General features: G+C 34.8%; 1 protein-coding gene across 1 annotated transcript; it reads right to left on the reverse strand.

The window, feature by feature from the left end:
* Positions 1 to 201: 201 nt before the first annotated feature.
* PJVK (pejvakin) lies at positions 202 to 12,514 on the reverse strand. Its single transcript, XM_027866200.1, has 6 exons — positions 12,296 to 12,514; positions 10,105 to 10,300; positions 7,998 to 8,139; positions 6,591 to 6,708; positions 806 to 904; positions 202 to 509 (listed from the first exon to the last, which is right to left on the reverse strand). Exons 1-6 carry the CDS (start codon positions 12,504 to 12,506, stop codon positions 214 to 216), a joined length of 1,062 nt encoding a protein of 353 aa, XP_027722001.1. The 5' UTR covers positions 12,507 to 12,514; the 3' UTR covers positions 202 to 213.
* Positions 12,515 to 12,792: the final 278 nt, after the last annotated feature.

Here is a 12,792-nt window from a genome sequence, read left to right on the forward strand (position 1 = left end):
AACATTTTTGTAGTGACTATTCAAAATGTTTCTGAAACACCATATATTTTGAATGTAAATAAAAATTTTGAGGAAAATTTAAAAAATAAATATCTTTACAGTTAATTTTTACCTTTCTCATATTTTTCACAATTAATTGATTCATTTGAACCCAAGTCATTTGGAAAGGGTTATGGCACAATTACACTTAAAACTGCACCAAAGGCACTCATTTTATTTAATTCTCTTGTGCCAAACATCAAAGCAGGGTACAGCATGAAGTCTTACATACTTTTGTCCATTGAAAAAACACTCAAGACATCCATAAACAGTTTCCCTCTTATAGTTCCCCATTCCACAGAGGACACAAGGCCCTTTTGGAATATTATGATTGAGTAAATTAACTCGGACATGAGTCCCTTCTCTAAGGGAGAAGTCAGTCATACTGAGGGGTTTATCATAGTAGTAATCTGAGAAAAGATCATCCATATAAAGTTCAGAGCGAGCAATGGCATCCATCACCCTTCTATCTGAAAAGGAAAACACACAAAAATAAGTGTTAATTAAAGGTACAAGAAGATGAAAGATAAAGCCACAAATGATATTCTTTATAAACATCATCCAAAATTTAAAATACCTCAACAGTAAATACAAGAGTTTTTATTATAATAGGAATGAATCAAGCTTCAAAATTTTTAAATTTAGATTCTTCATTTTGATTAGAGATAACTGAATAGATAAATTTACATACTAACAAAGAAGGGAAAATATGTATCCCCAATACCCTTTCTTTAACATCATGGATGATCAGTATCAAATGACATACTTCGTTCAAACAGTATATTTCTTAATCTGTAGAGTACTGCAAATGTTGTTGTTTCTTCTCTCTCAAATCCTCCTTTTGACACTGAAGTGACACAAAGGTCTATCAAAAAGAAAAAAAAAAGCATAATACAATACTATTAGGGAAAAGAAACTCAAATTCAGCCTAAATATAGCTTGTTTGTATAGAGCTGTGTGCATGTCGTCTCCCCCATTAGATTGTGAGCTCCTTGGGAGCAGGGACTGGGTTTGTTTTTGCCTTTTTTTGTAACTCCAGCACTTAGTACAATGCCTGGCATATAGGAGGCACCGAATAAATGTTTGTTGACCAACTGACCTTCTAACTCTAATAAGAACACCCCCATTCTTTCTTATATCCGTACTTATACAAGTCCAAATCCAGCTGTCTGAGCAGGGCTTCATTATGTAAGTAATAGGCCTTGGCTTATTATTTGCTTTTTTGCTCTGCTGACTATCACCTCCTTTCACAAGTCATTTATTGGTAGTTAGGGGAAAAGAAAGCCATCAAAGAGCTAAAATAGATTCACTACGGGAATCTTGTTCAGATGTATTTACACACTATTATCGCTAGGGGGCTCCCTTGCCTCAACCATTTGGATTTCATGACTTTTTTTTTTTTTTTTTTAAATCCAGATTTAGACTTTCTACAACCCTAAAACTGTAAAAAGTTAGCCCTGGCAGTCATAAAAGACTCAGAGATTACAAAAATACACCACTCGTTTGACTATATTAACCACAAATTTCTAGTATTTGTATATTGTTCTCTTTCCTAGAGGCAAATAATTCTTATTTGACTACACAATTTTGTTCTTTTTAAAATGTTACATGGTATACTTAAAAAATGACCAAGCTGGGGACAGCTACTTTAAAGGAGCAGGTCGATTAATACAGATTAAATGAGAAGCCTGTGTGGTACTTGAGCATCTACACAAGCACCTAAAAATTGAGTCAGTAACAAATGGTCAGGCAGGTAGGTAGCATTAACAAGAGACATTTGGTAGAGCTCAACTGACTGTACCAGGGACTTTAAATATTATAATCTTTACATTGGAAATGACTAAACAAAAATTACTAACAGAAGTAATCAAAGACAAGTTAGGAAACAGTTAAGGGAGAACCTATCTGCTCTTGAGGAATTCAACCCATCTGGTCCAGATGTACTCTATCCTTGGGTCACTGAAGAACCAACACATGTGATTGATGAGACAAAAGATCATGGAAAATGGGAAAGATTCTCCACAAGACTGGAGAAGTGCAAATGTCCTAGTTTTCAAAAAGGGAAAGAGAACAGAATCTATAAACAATAAACCAGTGAGTTTGATGTTGATTCCTGGAAAAGTTCTAGAATGGATTATTGAAGAAGTAGTTGGCAAATACCTAGAAAGGGAAGCAGTGATTACAAAAAGCCAGCATGGCTTCATTAAGTACAAATCATGCCAGACTAATCTCAGTTCCTTTTTCAGCAGGATTGCTAAATTAGTAGATAAAGGGATATATTTTACGTATGCTTTAGCAAAGCTTTTGAGAAAGCATCTCAGATTATTCTTGTAGAGAAGGCAGAGAGATAGGAACAATATAATCAAAGGGATTCAGAACTAGGTGAATGGACAGATTTAAGAAGTAGTTGTTAATGGTTCAATGTCAATGTGGCAGAAGTGTCTAATAAAGACCTCACAGATCTGGGACTAGCCCTGTGCTGTTTAACATTTTTATCAATGACTGAGATAAAAGTATAGATGGTATGCTCATCAAATTTGAAGATGACACAAAGTTGGGAAGGATAACTAATACAGTGGATCTTGACAGGCTACAGCATTGGTGTCAATCCAAAAAGGTGAAATTCAATAGGGATAAAATTCAAGTCTTATACTTGAGAACAACAACAACAAAAAATGAATCCTACAAATATAAGATTGTGAGGCCTGGATAATGAGTATGTGTTCTGAGAAAGATCTTGGGGTTTTAATGGACTGAAAGCTCAATGAGTCAGCAGTGCAGTGTGACAAACAAAAAACCAATAGATCTTGGGTTTCATTAAGAAAGGCCTAGCTTCCAAGAAGAGGGAGATTATAGCCCCACTGTACCCTGCCTTCATCTGGGGTATCGTGTTCAGTTCTAGGCACCATGGTTTAAGAAGGACATTGATAAACTAGAGAGTGTCCAGAGGAGGACACTTAGGATGGTGAAGGGCCTTGAATCAAGTCATATAGGGATCAACTGAAGGAAAGGAGGACCTTAGAGAGGCAGATGATAATTGGATTCAAGTATTTAAAAGGCTGTCACGTGGATGGAAAACTAGACCTGTATTACTGGCCTCCAAGGGTAGAACAGGAACAGTGGGGAGAAATTACAAAAGGGTCAATTTGGGCTTGGTATTAGGAAAAACTTCCTAAAACTTAGAATTGGGCAAAAGTGAATAGGGCTCCCTGGAGAGGCAGTGTGGGCTTCCTCCTTGGGGTCTTCAAACAGAGGCTAAACCACCACTTGTCTGATACGTCATAATGGGGGCACTTTTCCTGTATGGATTGCACGACATGATCACTGAGGTCCCTTCCAGTTCTCAGAAGCCTGCGATTCTGTAAAAGAGGTGGCCATCAGATGGACTTAGAGATTTTTTTTATTAATTTATTTTGATTTATCAATAATCACTTCCATATGCTCTTGAGTTTAAAATTTTTCTCCCCCTTCCTCCCCACCACCCTCCCCAAGACGGCACACAATCTGATATAGGCTATATATTTACATTCATACTAAACAAATTTTCACATTAGTGATGTTATAAGTAGAAATTAAAACCAATAGGAGGAACCATCAGAAAGAGGAAACAAAACTCAACAGAAGAGAAAAAAAAATTAGCAATTTGGCTTCCATAGTTCTTTCTTTGGGCGTGGATGACATTTTCCATCACAAGGCCTCTGGAGATGTCTTAGATCCTTGTATTGTCAGGAAGAGTTAAGTTTATCAATATTAGTCATCACACAACATGGCTGTTACTGTGTACAACGTTCTCTTGGTTCTGCTCACTTCACTCAGCATTAGACCATACAAGTCTTTCCAGGTTTTTCTGAAGTCTGCCTGTTCATCATTTCTTATAGCACAATAGTATTCCATCACATTCGTATACCACAACTTGCTCAGCCATTCCCCAAGTGATGGGCATCCTCTCAATTTCCAATTCTTTGCCAACTTAGAGATTTTTTTAAAGAGGCAAAAGGGCTGCTTATAGGGTTCAACTGAATTCAATTCAATAAACATTTATCTAATGTGTAATTTATAGAAAAGATTATACCAGGGAACAAAGATTACATAAAATAGTCCCTGATCTCAGTACAATTTGAAAGTACCTGAAAGAAAAAACCTGGAAAAGCTTACATGAACCGATGCAAAGTGAAGTAAGCAGAACCAGGAGAACATTATTCACAGTATCAGCAACATTGTACAATAATCGACATGAACGACTTCCAATTTCAAAAGACTCATGATGGAAAATGCTATTCACATACAGAGAAAGACCTGATGGAGTACGACTGCAGATCAAAGCATACTATTTTCACTTTCTTTTTTTTCCCGTGGTTCTTTTCTTTTGGCCTATTTCTTCTTTTACAACATGACTAATATGGAAATTTGCTTTACATGATTGTACATACATAACCTATATTAAATTGGTAAGAGTCTTAGGGCAAGGATGGTGAGGAAAGAAGGAAGGAAGGGAGATGATTTGGAACTCAAAAGAAATTTTTAAATGAATGTTACAAATTGTCTTTATATGTAATTGGGAACAAAATACAATACCATAAAAAAAAAAAGAAAGTACCTGAGAAGTGTAAGATGCTACGTGAAATTAGAGAGAGCACTACTGTCTAGGAGGTTCAAGGAAAACATCCTGAAGAAGGTGGCATTTAAGCTAGGCTTTAAAGGATGCATAAGACTTCAACAGGACCGGTTGAAGATGACAATTTAGGATGTGTAATAAAGCCAATATACAGAGGCAGAAAAAGGTAGGAAGGGTATTGAGGATGTGGAATAGTCCAGAGTGCCTAAAGTGAAGAATATTTAGAGGGGATGGTAGTATAAGTTAAAATGAAACAGTCATAGGATTTAGAGTCTGGAGTAGATCTAAGAGGCCATATATCTCAATTCCTACATTTTGCATATTTTTAAAGAGCAGTCTGGAGTAGCAAAAGGAATGCTGAGCTAGGAGTTATGATAGACCTGAATGTCTAATTCTGATTTTGATTAGTTATTTTGCCATGGGTAAATCACTTTCTCTCTCCAGACCTCAATTTAAATTGATATAACCCTATACCTAGCTTACAGAGTTATTGTTAGGAACAAATGAGATAAATAAATACGGTTTGTAAACCTAGTTTTTTATCACATGGGAATATTTTATGCCACAATTGCTCTAAACTGAAGGAAGGCTGAGTGAGGTATTTTTATCTTTCACCCAAAATACTTAGGCTCAACATAGGAAGATTTAAACATTTATCAACAGTTTAAATTTAAACAATGAGCACCTATTGTGTGCACAGCATTCCCTTTATTAGACATTATACTATAAAAGTATAGGCTCACAACTGCTTCTACCTAGTTTCATACCCTGCTTAGGAAAAAGGAGTATAAAAAAGCAGGTAAACAGTTGTGTCAACAAATAAGTATTTTAAAATTATTTTTGTAAGACTTTTAAAATATAAAACTGAGATTCACAACTTAAGTTGAATAGCCACAAATGTCCAGGTTAGAAATAAATTTCCCTGAGACTATTTATTTTATGTCCTTTAAGTCATTTGAAGTTGTTAGTTTAAAAAAAAAATCTTTTTTAAAAGTTTGTACTTGGGGCAGCTAGGTGGCATAGTGGATACAGCACAGACCCTGGATTCAGGAGGACCTGAGTTCAAATCCGCCCTCAAACACTTAACATTTACTAGCTGTGTGACCGGCAAGTCACTTAACCCCACTGCCTAGAGCCAAAAAAAAAAAAAAGTTTGTAGTAGAAACCTGGAAATCAAAGCCGGCAGCCCTAGGCAAACATAACATAGTATCTTTAAGGTCATGAATTCTCTCTTTTCTATACTTTCCCCTCATCTCTCCCTCCTACCCTAACAAACACACTTCTATCCTTTCAGGTGCTCAGTCTTCTTTTTTTTTTCTTACCCTTCCCTACACCCCTTCCATCAAAATCTGCTTTTATAAGTTATTTACATCTTAGTGTAATAGTAGTTCAACAAGTTGCTTCTTCCATACTATTTCCTCTTTTTTTTTCCTTCTGTTTTGTTGTTTCCTTTCTTGTGGTTCCTTCTATTGGTTCTAATTCTTCCTTACAACATGACTAACGTGAAAATATGTTTAACAGGAATGTATATGTAGAGCCTATATCAGATTGCCATTGGGAAGGGAGGTGGAGAAAAATTTAAAACTCAAAAGTTTATGGAAGTGATTGTTGAAAACTAAAAATAAATTAATTAATTTAAAAAAATGTTGCTTCTTCCAGTCATTTTTAACATTTACCTCTGATTGGAGGACATAATACAATTGCTTTAAGATATAAAGCAAGCAAGTGGTAGAAAGATTTTATGAGGAAGGGGGGATCCCCATACTAGTTAAAAGTCACCTACTGCCATCTCTACATAAGATTGTTCCTTCTGGAAAGTATTACCGAATTTTAATGATTTCATTTTCACATAAAATAATTGCCAAGCAATTTCTGAGTTAAAATAGTTTATTTGAAAAGCATAAATATGTAAATATCTCACAAACAGATTACTTACCAAAGGCACCATCCAAATAAATGAAAAGTTCAAAAACACTAAAAGCTATGGTTGTGTGTGCTGGAAAAACAATAGCTTTGTCTCTTCCTTTTGGGTTTTGTTCATCAATAATGTGAAACTAATTTTCAAGAAAGAAATAACATGTATTAGTAGGGAGTCAATCATGAAAGGGAAATTCTTTGAGTGTGAATGAAACTTTGAAGGAATAGCATTAGTTCAATTCTCTAGACAAGGCTTTTTTTCATTATTATTATTTTTAGGATAAACCTACTTTTAAAGTAAAGAACTATCTTGTTTTAAATTATTTGGCTCTTCTAGGGACAAAAATTCTCTTTTTGGAAATGGTAATTTATCTCAAGGAAGGAAATACTTTACCCTATTTCATTCACATTACTGTTAGTTCTAATAATGTTAAATCCGATGCAATAATAATGCTCTCCAAGAGCTGAATACTTAGTCCTCTTCATCCCTTTTATGTCGTTACAAATGCCAATCAAATAGATTATTTGAAAGTTTCCTCCAGTCTCACTAGCCTACTGACCTGTGGAGCTGTTTTGATGCCTTGGGACTTTAGGCAGTCTTCAAAAGTTATTCTAAACCAAAAGCCTGTTTGTGTCTTTCAAGCCAGTGAAAATTCTAATTCCTAGGTGAATGGTTTGTTAAACTAACTAGATTAAATCAATACTTCCCGTTTCCATTTCAGTACAAATCAGTAGTCCCAACCAGACAAAGTTTCACTCTACTAAGATATAGATAAAATTTAACCAAAACCTTACCTTTCCATTCCTAAAAATGCAATTCTTTCTAAATCAAACTAATCAAATAATTATTATGCTTCACTAAATGAAGATAAAGAAGAACTATAATTGGTCTAAAGACTTAAACAGATATAACTTCATAAAATTATTTTAAAATAAAAGCTTAAATTCTGAATGAGGTAAGTTTGGTCACAAGAAATATTACTATAGAGAATTGTAATATTTTAGGTTCCTATAAGCACCATAACTTTAATCCTTTGTTTCAAAAGTATAATCTGTATGACTAAAAAAAGAAAAACATACTCTTTGAACCAAACAATTGCTTTCATTCTTGTAGCACTATTTCAGTGATTAAAGGATGGTCTTTAGTTATATGCACTTTATTTCACAAGGATGGACTTTTAAGCATCCTTGAAATTCCTTGAATTTAGAATCCAAGTTCTCTTGGAGATTTTTTTCCAAGTGTTTGATGCACAAATATAAATATCTATGCAAGAAACTCCACATTTTCTATCAAAATTTTAGCAAAAAATGCTATTACAACTATTCTTTTGTCCTAGTACCACTAAAAAAAACTAGTTTCTAGCTTCAAAATATATATATACCACAACCTTTTAGTTAGTAAGAGAAGTCTTTTAAGGATATTTACCCTCACTGCTTCCCCACGCATTCCAGCATGCACAGATAAAGAACACTGGCGTGTTGTTCTAATACTTTCCATGACCACACACAATACTGCCTTTCTACTACTCCTTGATTGACGGATTAGGCAGTGATCAAAGTTAATTTTTCTAAAATAAAGAAAAAAGAAATCCACAGGTATTTATTATTACCTAATTACATTTATTTAGTTTCTAATTATTCATAATTATGAAGACATAAAAACCTACTTGCCTGTGATATAAAACAATGTGAACAGGCCTAAAAGGAATCAATATGACTAAAAGAAATTCAGTAAACTCTTTAAAAAGAGTTTAACTAACTATGAACCTTGGTTTTAAGCAACCACAAGACTGCTGTGTTTGCTAGGAAAGCAAAATGTATAACCTATTTAAAATGCTTACCTATTAAAAAAAAGAAACCTCCCTATACCCTGTTCAAAAAGATATTTCTTAACAATAGTTAAGTTTAGCATAGTTAAGAGAGTATAGCTGCCTGTACCATATATATCATCTATATTCTGCTTGGATTGTCTGTACCATAGATCCGTCATACCTTGTTTCTTAACCATGAGGTTTTTGTTTTGTGTTGTTTTTCTGTACTCTCATTTATTCCTTGTATATGCTGTGTCTGTGTCTTTGTTTTCTCATCTGTAAGACAGGGATTCTGACAGCACCTACCTCTGAGGATCATTGTGAGACTCAAACAAGATAATAATTGTAAAGTGCTTTGCATAGTGCCTGGCACAGAGTAAACGCTATATAAATGTTAGATACTCTTATTATTATATAATTAGTATGACAAATCAGAACAAAATAGGCACTTTCTTTGATTTTTTGTTGCTCTTACATATAAAAGAATCCCTACAGGAAAATCTGGTAGAGAGGGTACTCATCAATATGACTCCAATGATCTCCCTTGCATTGCAAGGTAAAAAAACTGCTGACTAGCCACTATGCTGCAACACTGTGCTGACATGGTACCATGTCAGGTACCATGACGATACCTCTCCTTTCTAATTTTTTGGACTTGGATTATATGATGCGGGGAGGCAAGGTGGCATAATAGTGGAAAATGAGTTAGATTTACAATCTAAAGGAGCTGGGTTCAAATTTTGACTATGCCAGTTATTACCTGTGTGAGCCTGGGCAGATAATTTAACCTATCTGAACCTCAGTTTCCTCATCTGTAAAACGAGGAGGTTGGAATAGAAGGCTTCTAATATCCCTTCCAACTCTAGATCTATGAACCTTTCAAAATTTGTTTTTTGCAGAAATTTGTCTATGTGGAGGAACTTCCGTAATATTTGCACCAAGCAGGTTCTTATATTCTTTCAGTTCAGTTCATCTTCGTCTTCAGAAAGTCACTCAGTAACAAACATTGTTATTGTTTCATTTTTGAGTTGCATCCAATACTTTGTAACCCCTTCTGGAGTTTTCTTGGCAAAGATACTAGAGTGATTTGCTAAGTCCTTCTCCAACTCATTTTACAGATGAGGAAACGGGAGCAGACAGAGTGAAATGACTTGCCCAGGGTCACACAGCTACGAAGTGTCTGACGTTGAATTTAAACTCTAGAAGAGGAATCTTACTGACTCCAGGCTCAGCCCTCTATCCACTGAGCCATCTCATGCCAGGCATGATATTAAGTACTAGATGTAGGGTCCTCAAGGGGAGGTATGGGTTTTTGTTGTTGTTATTGTTGTGGGGGGGGGGGAGGGTGGATTTCCCAGCATTTAACAGTGCCTATTATGTGGTAAATGATTAATAATGCTTACTGCTTGACTGATTAAGAGCCTACTATCAAATGACATGGAGACAACTGAAAATCTGGAAAGGAATATTGTCAGGAAAGTAAGAGGTAGCATTTATTGAATGTGGCCCTGAGAAAAGCACATTTTGTAGACCAATCAAGAATTTTTTTCAAACCATTTTTGAAACTCATCTTGCAAGATTAATTGTAGCATTCTGAACTTAAACAGCAAATTGCTTAGCTTTGTAAAATATAATGCACATTTTAAATGTATTGCAGCCAAATTTGTAAAATTCAAATATTGAATTGGATTATTTAAATACATCAAAAACTATCCTACTAACCTAGTAGTAAGTTCCTTGAGCAATGTTGTTACTTCTACTTCATGCTTAGTTACCACACCAAATGAAGCTTTTACTGCAATAGAATCTGATCCAGCAACGTTAATCCCAACATCATTCACCATATGATTTCCTCGTCTTCCATAGAGGGAAACATCTGATTTATCTTCATAATTCAGTAATTGGTAGGATGAGATACCTTTAATAAAAGAACATTGTTGTGTTTTAAACGTCTTTCACCTACCTACTCTGATTATTTTAAAAGTACAACATTAAAAAAACCCCAAGGTTATAAATTATAATAGTAATGGCAATGATTTAAACCAAAATTTCAAAATATCAATTCCATTTACAGTAGATTATGCAGTTAAATGATAAATAGTATTCTTTTCTTTGTACTCAGGAAAATGTCCCATGAAAAGAGATTAAGCAGTGGGAATGTTTTCTTATAAGTAACAATCTGTTGTTAAAATATCAATTCAAAGTCCTCCATGTTCCAACTAGGTCTAGAAAAATTCAGTTAACTAAAATAGGCTACCTCTATATACCAATAACTTAACTTAAATGATGAAAACAATAGCAGTATCATAATAATAAGTAGTGGTAGTAGAAATGATATGATAATTTCCCCATTTCAGAATGCTTTTGCTTCTACGTAAGCAATATGGCCCAGCCTATGAGTGCTTATTTGAAGTTAGGATGTTTCAGTCTTTTTCAGTTATGCCTGACTCTTTTTGACCCTACTTGGGTTTTTTGGCAAAGACAGTAGAGTGGTTTGTTATTTCCTTCTCTAGCTCATTTTACAGATGAGGAACTGAGGTAAATAGCATTAAGTGACAGGGCCACATAGCTAGTAAGTGTCTGAGGCTAGATTTGAATTCAGTTCTTCCTGACTACAGGCCTAGCATTCTATCCACTGCGCCACCCAGCTGCCCAAAGTTAGGATAACCTGTATTGAAATTCTGCCTCTAGATCCTTATTATCTCTATGTCATTGTTGTTCAGTCACATTTGACTCTTTGTGACCACATGCCAGTACTGTCCATAGAGTTTTCTTGGCAAAGATGCTGGAGTGGTTTGCCATTTCCTTCTCCAGTGAATTAAAGCAAACAGAGGTTAAGTGACTTGCTCAGGGTCACACAGCTACTAAATATCAGCAGTCATATCTAAACTCAGGTCTTTCTGACTCCAGCACCAGCTCTCTATATCCACTGAGCCATGTTGGCTGCCTTCGTACATTTAATATAATAACTTTTATCTGTATGATACTAAGTAAATCATCAAACCTCTACATGACTTAAGCAATTTCCTAGGATTTATTTACAGTATCATAAATGAGGAGGAGTTCCTTATGATAATGAAATCCCTTTCATCATCTGATTCGGTTCATACCACAAACTTAAGGGGATAATACAACAGGTATCATTACCATTTTGTAGTTGCTTAGTATGTGAAGTAGCTAGGTGATACAGTGATAAAGCCCTAGATTCAGGGTCAAGAAGATCAGTTCAAACTCTGCCTCAGATACTAACCAGTTGCGACTAGTAAGGAACGGCAAGTTACTTTATCTCTCTTTTTCTTAAGTTTCCTTACCTATAAAATAAAGCTAATAATAGCACTTATCTCACAGGGCTTTTGGGAGAACCAAATTCAATAAAATATGTAAAGTGTTTTGTAAACTCTGAAGCACTAAATTAATGTTAGCTAATATTATTGTAAAATGAAATGTGCAAATTGATTTGGCAGAACAACTTATTAAAAATCCAATTCAATACACATTTATTGAGCACTTAAAATGAGCCAGAAAATGAGCAAGGAGCACACAAAGATAAAAATGAAAATTGTCTATGCCCACAAGAAGTTTACCATCTACTCAGTGGGGGAAGCATATAGCAGTATGTATATAAGTAAAGACAAAGCAATAGGGAGAGGTGGGGGAAGAGATTCCAGATTGAGAAGTTCCATTCATTTTAATAGATTTGAAAATGTTTCGAGTTCCTATTGCATTTGAGACTACGTAAATTTGAAACATTCTTTCTGTTACTAATATCATTGCACCTATTTCAACAGAAAATTTGACTATCAATAAAAATCATGCTACTCCTGTAACATGCTATCTGTATTTAAGTTACTAATACAGTACAATGAGTAGTTATTCTAAAAACAGGTTTTTAAAAGCTATTGGAAAAACTTACCAGCTGAAATTTCTCTGTCTCCTAGGAGAATATCGTTCAATGTGAATGGTGTTGAGGTAAATTTAGCTCTCTGTAACAAAAAGCATCTTTTCTTTTTAACCACAAGGCTCAAAGGTTGATATTTGTCAGCTTCACTGAGGCTTGGAACAGGAACTAATCTCCCTCCATCTCCAACTTGCTTAACAAAGCTCTTGGTAGCAGCAGCAAACATATTAATTTAATATTAATGATAACACACTTCATCAACTGCAACTTCAGATATTAAATCCATATTCAAAAGGCTAGTATTTTAAAGAAAATTTACCATGCACAAAATTAAAACAAGGATGAATTTTTAAATGAAGTTAGATATCTTAATGAGAAAAGCAAAATAACCTGTTTTCACTAACTAGTTTCCAGTGTGCAGAACTCACTGCTCCCTTTCAGCTTCATATACTCAGCATAATGAATTATACATCAAGTGTAAACTGATATGCTACAGGTAAGACTGAAGTGCC

The sequence above is a fragment of the Vombatus ursinus genome, unplaced genomic scaffold (genome assembly GCF_900497805.2).
Source record: "Vombatus ursinus unplaced genomic scaffold, bare-nosed wombat genome assembly UNPS02014779.1, whole genome shotgun sequence".
Lineage (NCBI taxonomy): Eukaryota > Metazoa > Chordata > Mammalia > Diprotodontia > Vombatidae > Vombatus > Vombatus ursinus.

Coding starts and splice junctions, on each gene's coding strand:
- PJVK (XM_027866200.1), bottom strand. CDS start 12,506: ATGTTTGCTGCTGCTACCAAGAGCTTTGTTAAGCAAGTTGGAGATGGA. Junction 10,301..12,295: donor AGACAGAGAAATTTCAGCTG/GTAAGTTTTTCC, acceptor CTTTTATTAAAG/GTATCTCATCCTACCAATTA. Junction 905..6,590: donor TTATTTGGATGGTGCCTTTG/GTAAGTAATCTG, acceptor TCTTTTTGATAG/ACCTTTGTGTCACTTCAGTG.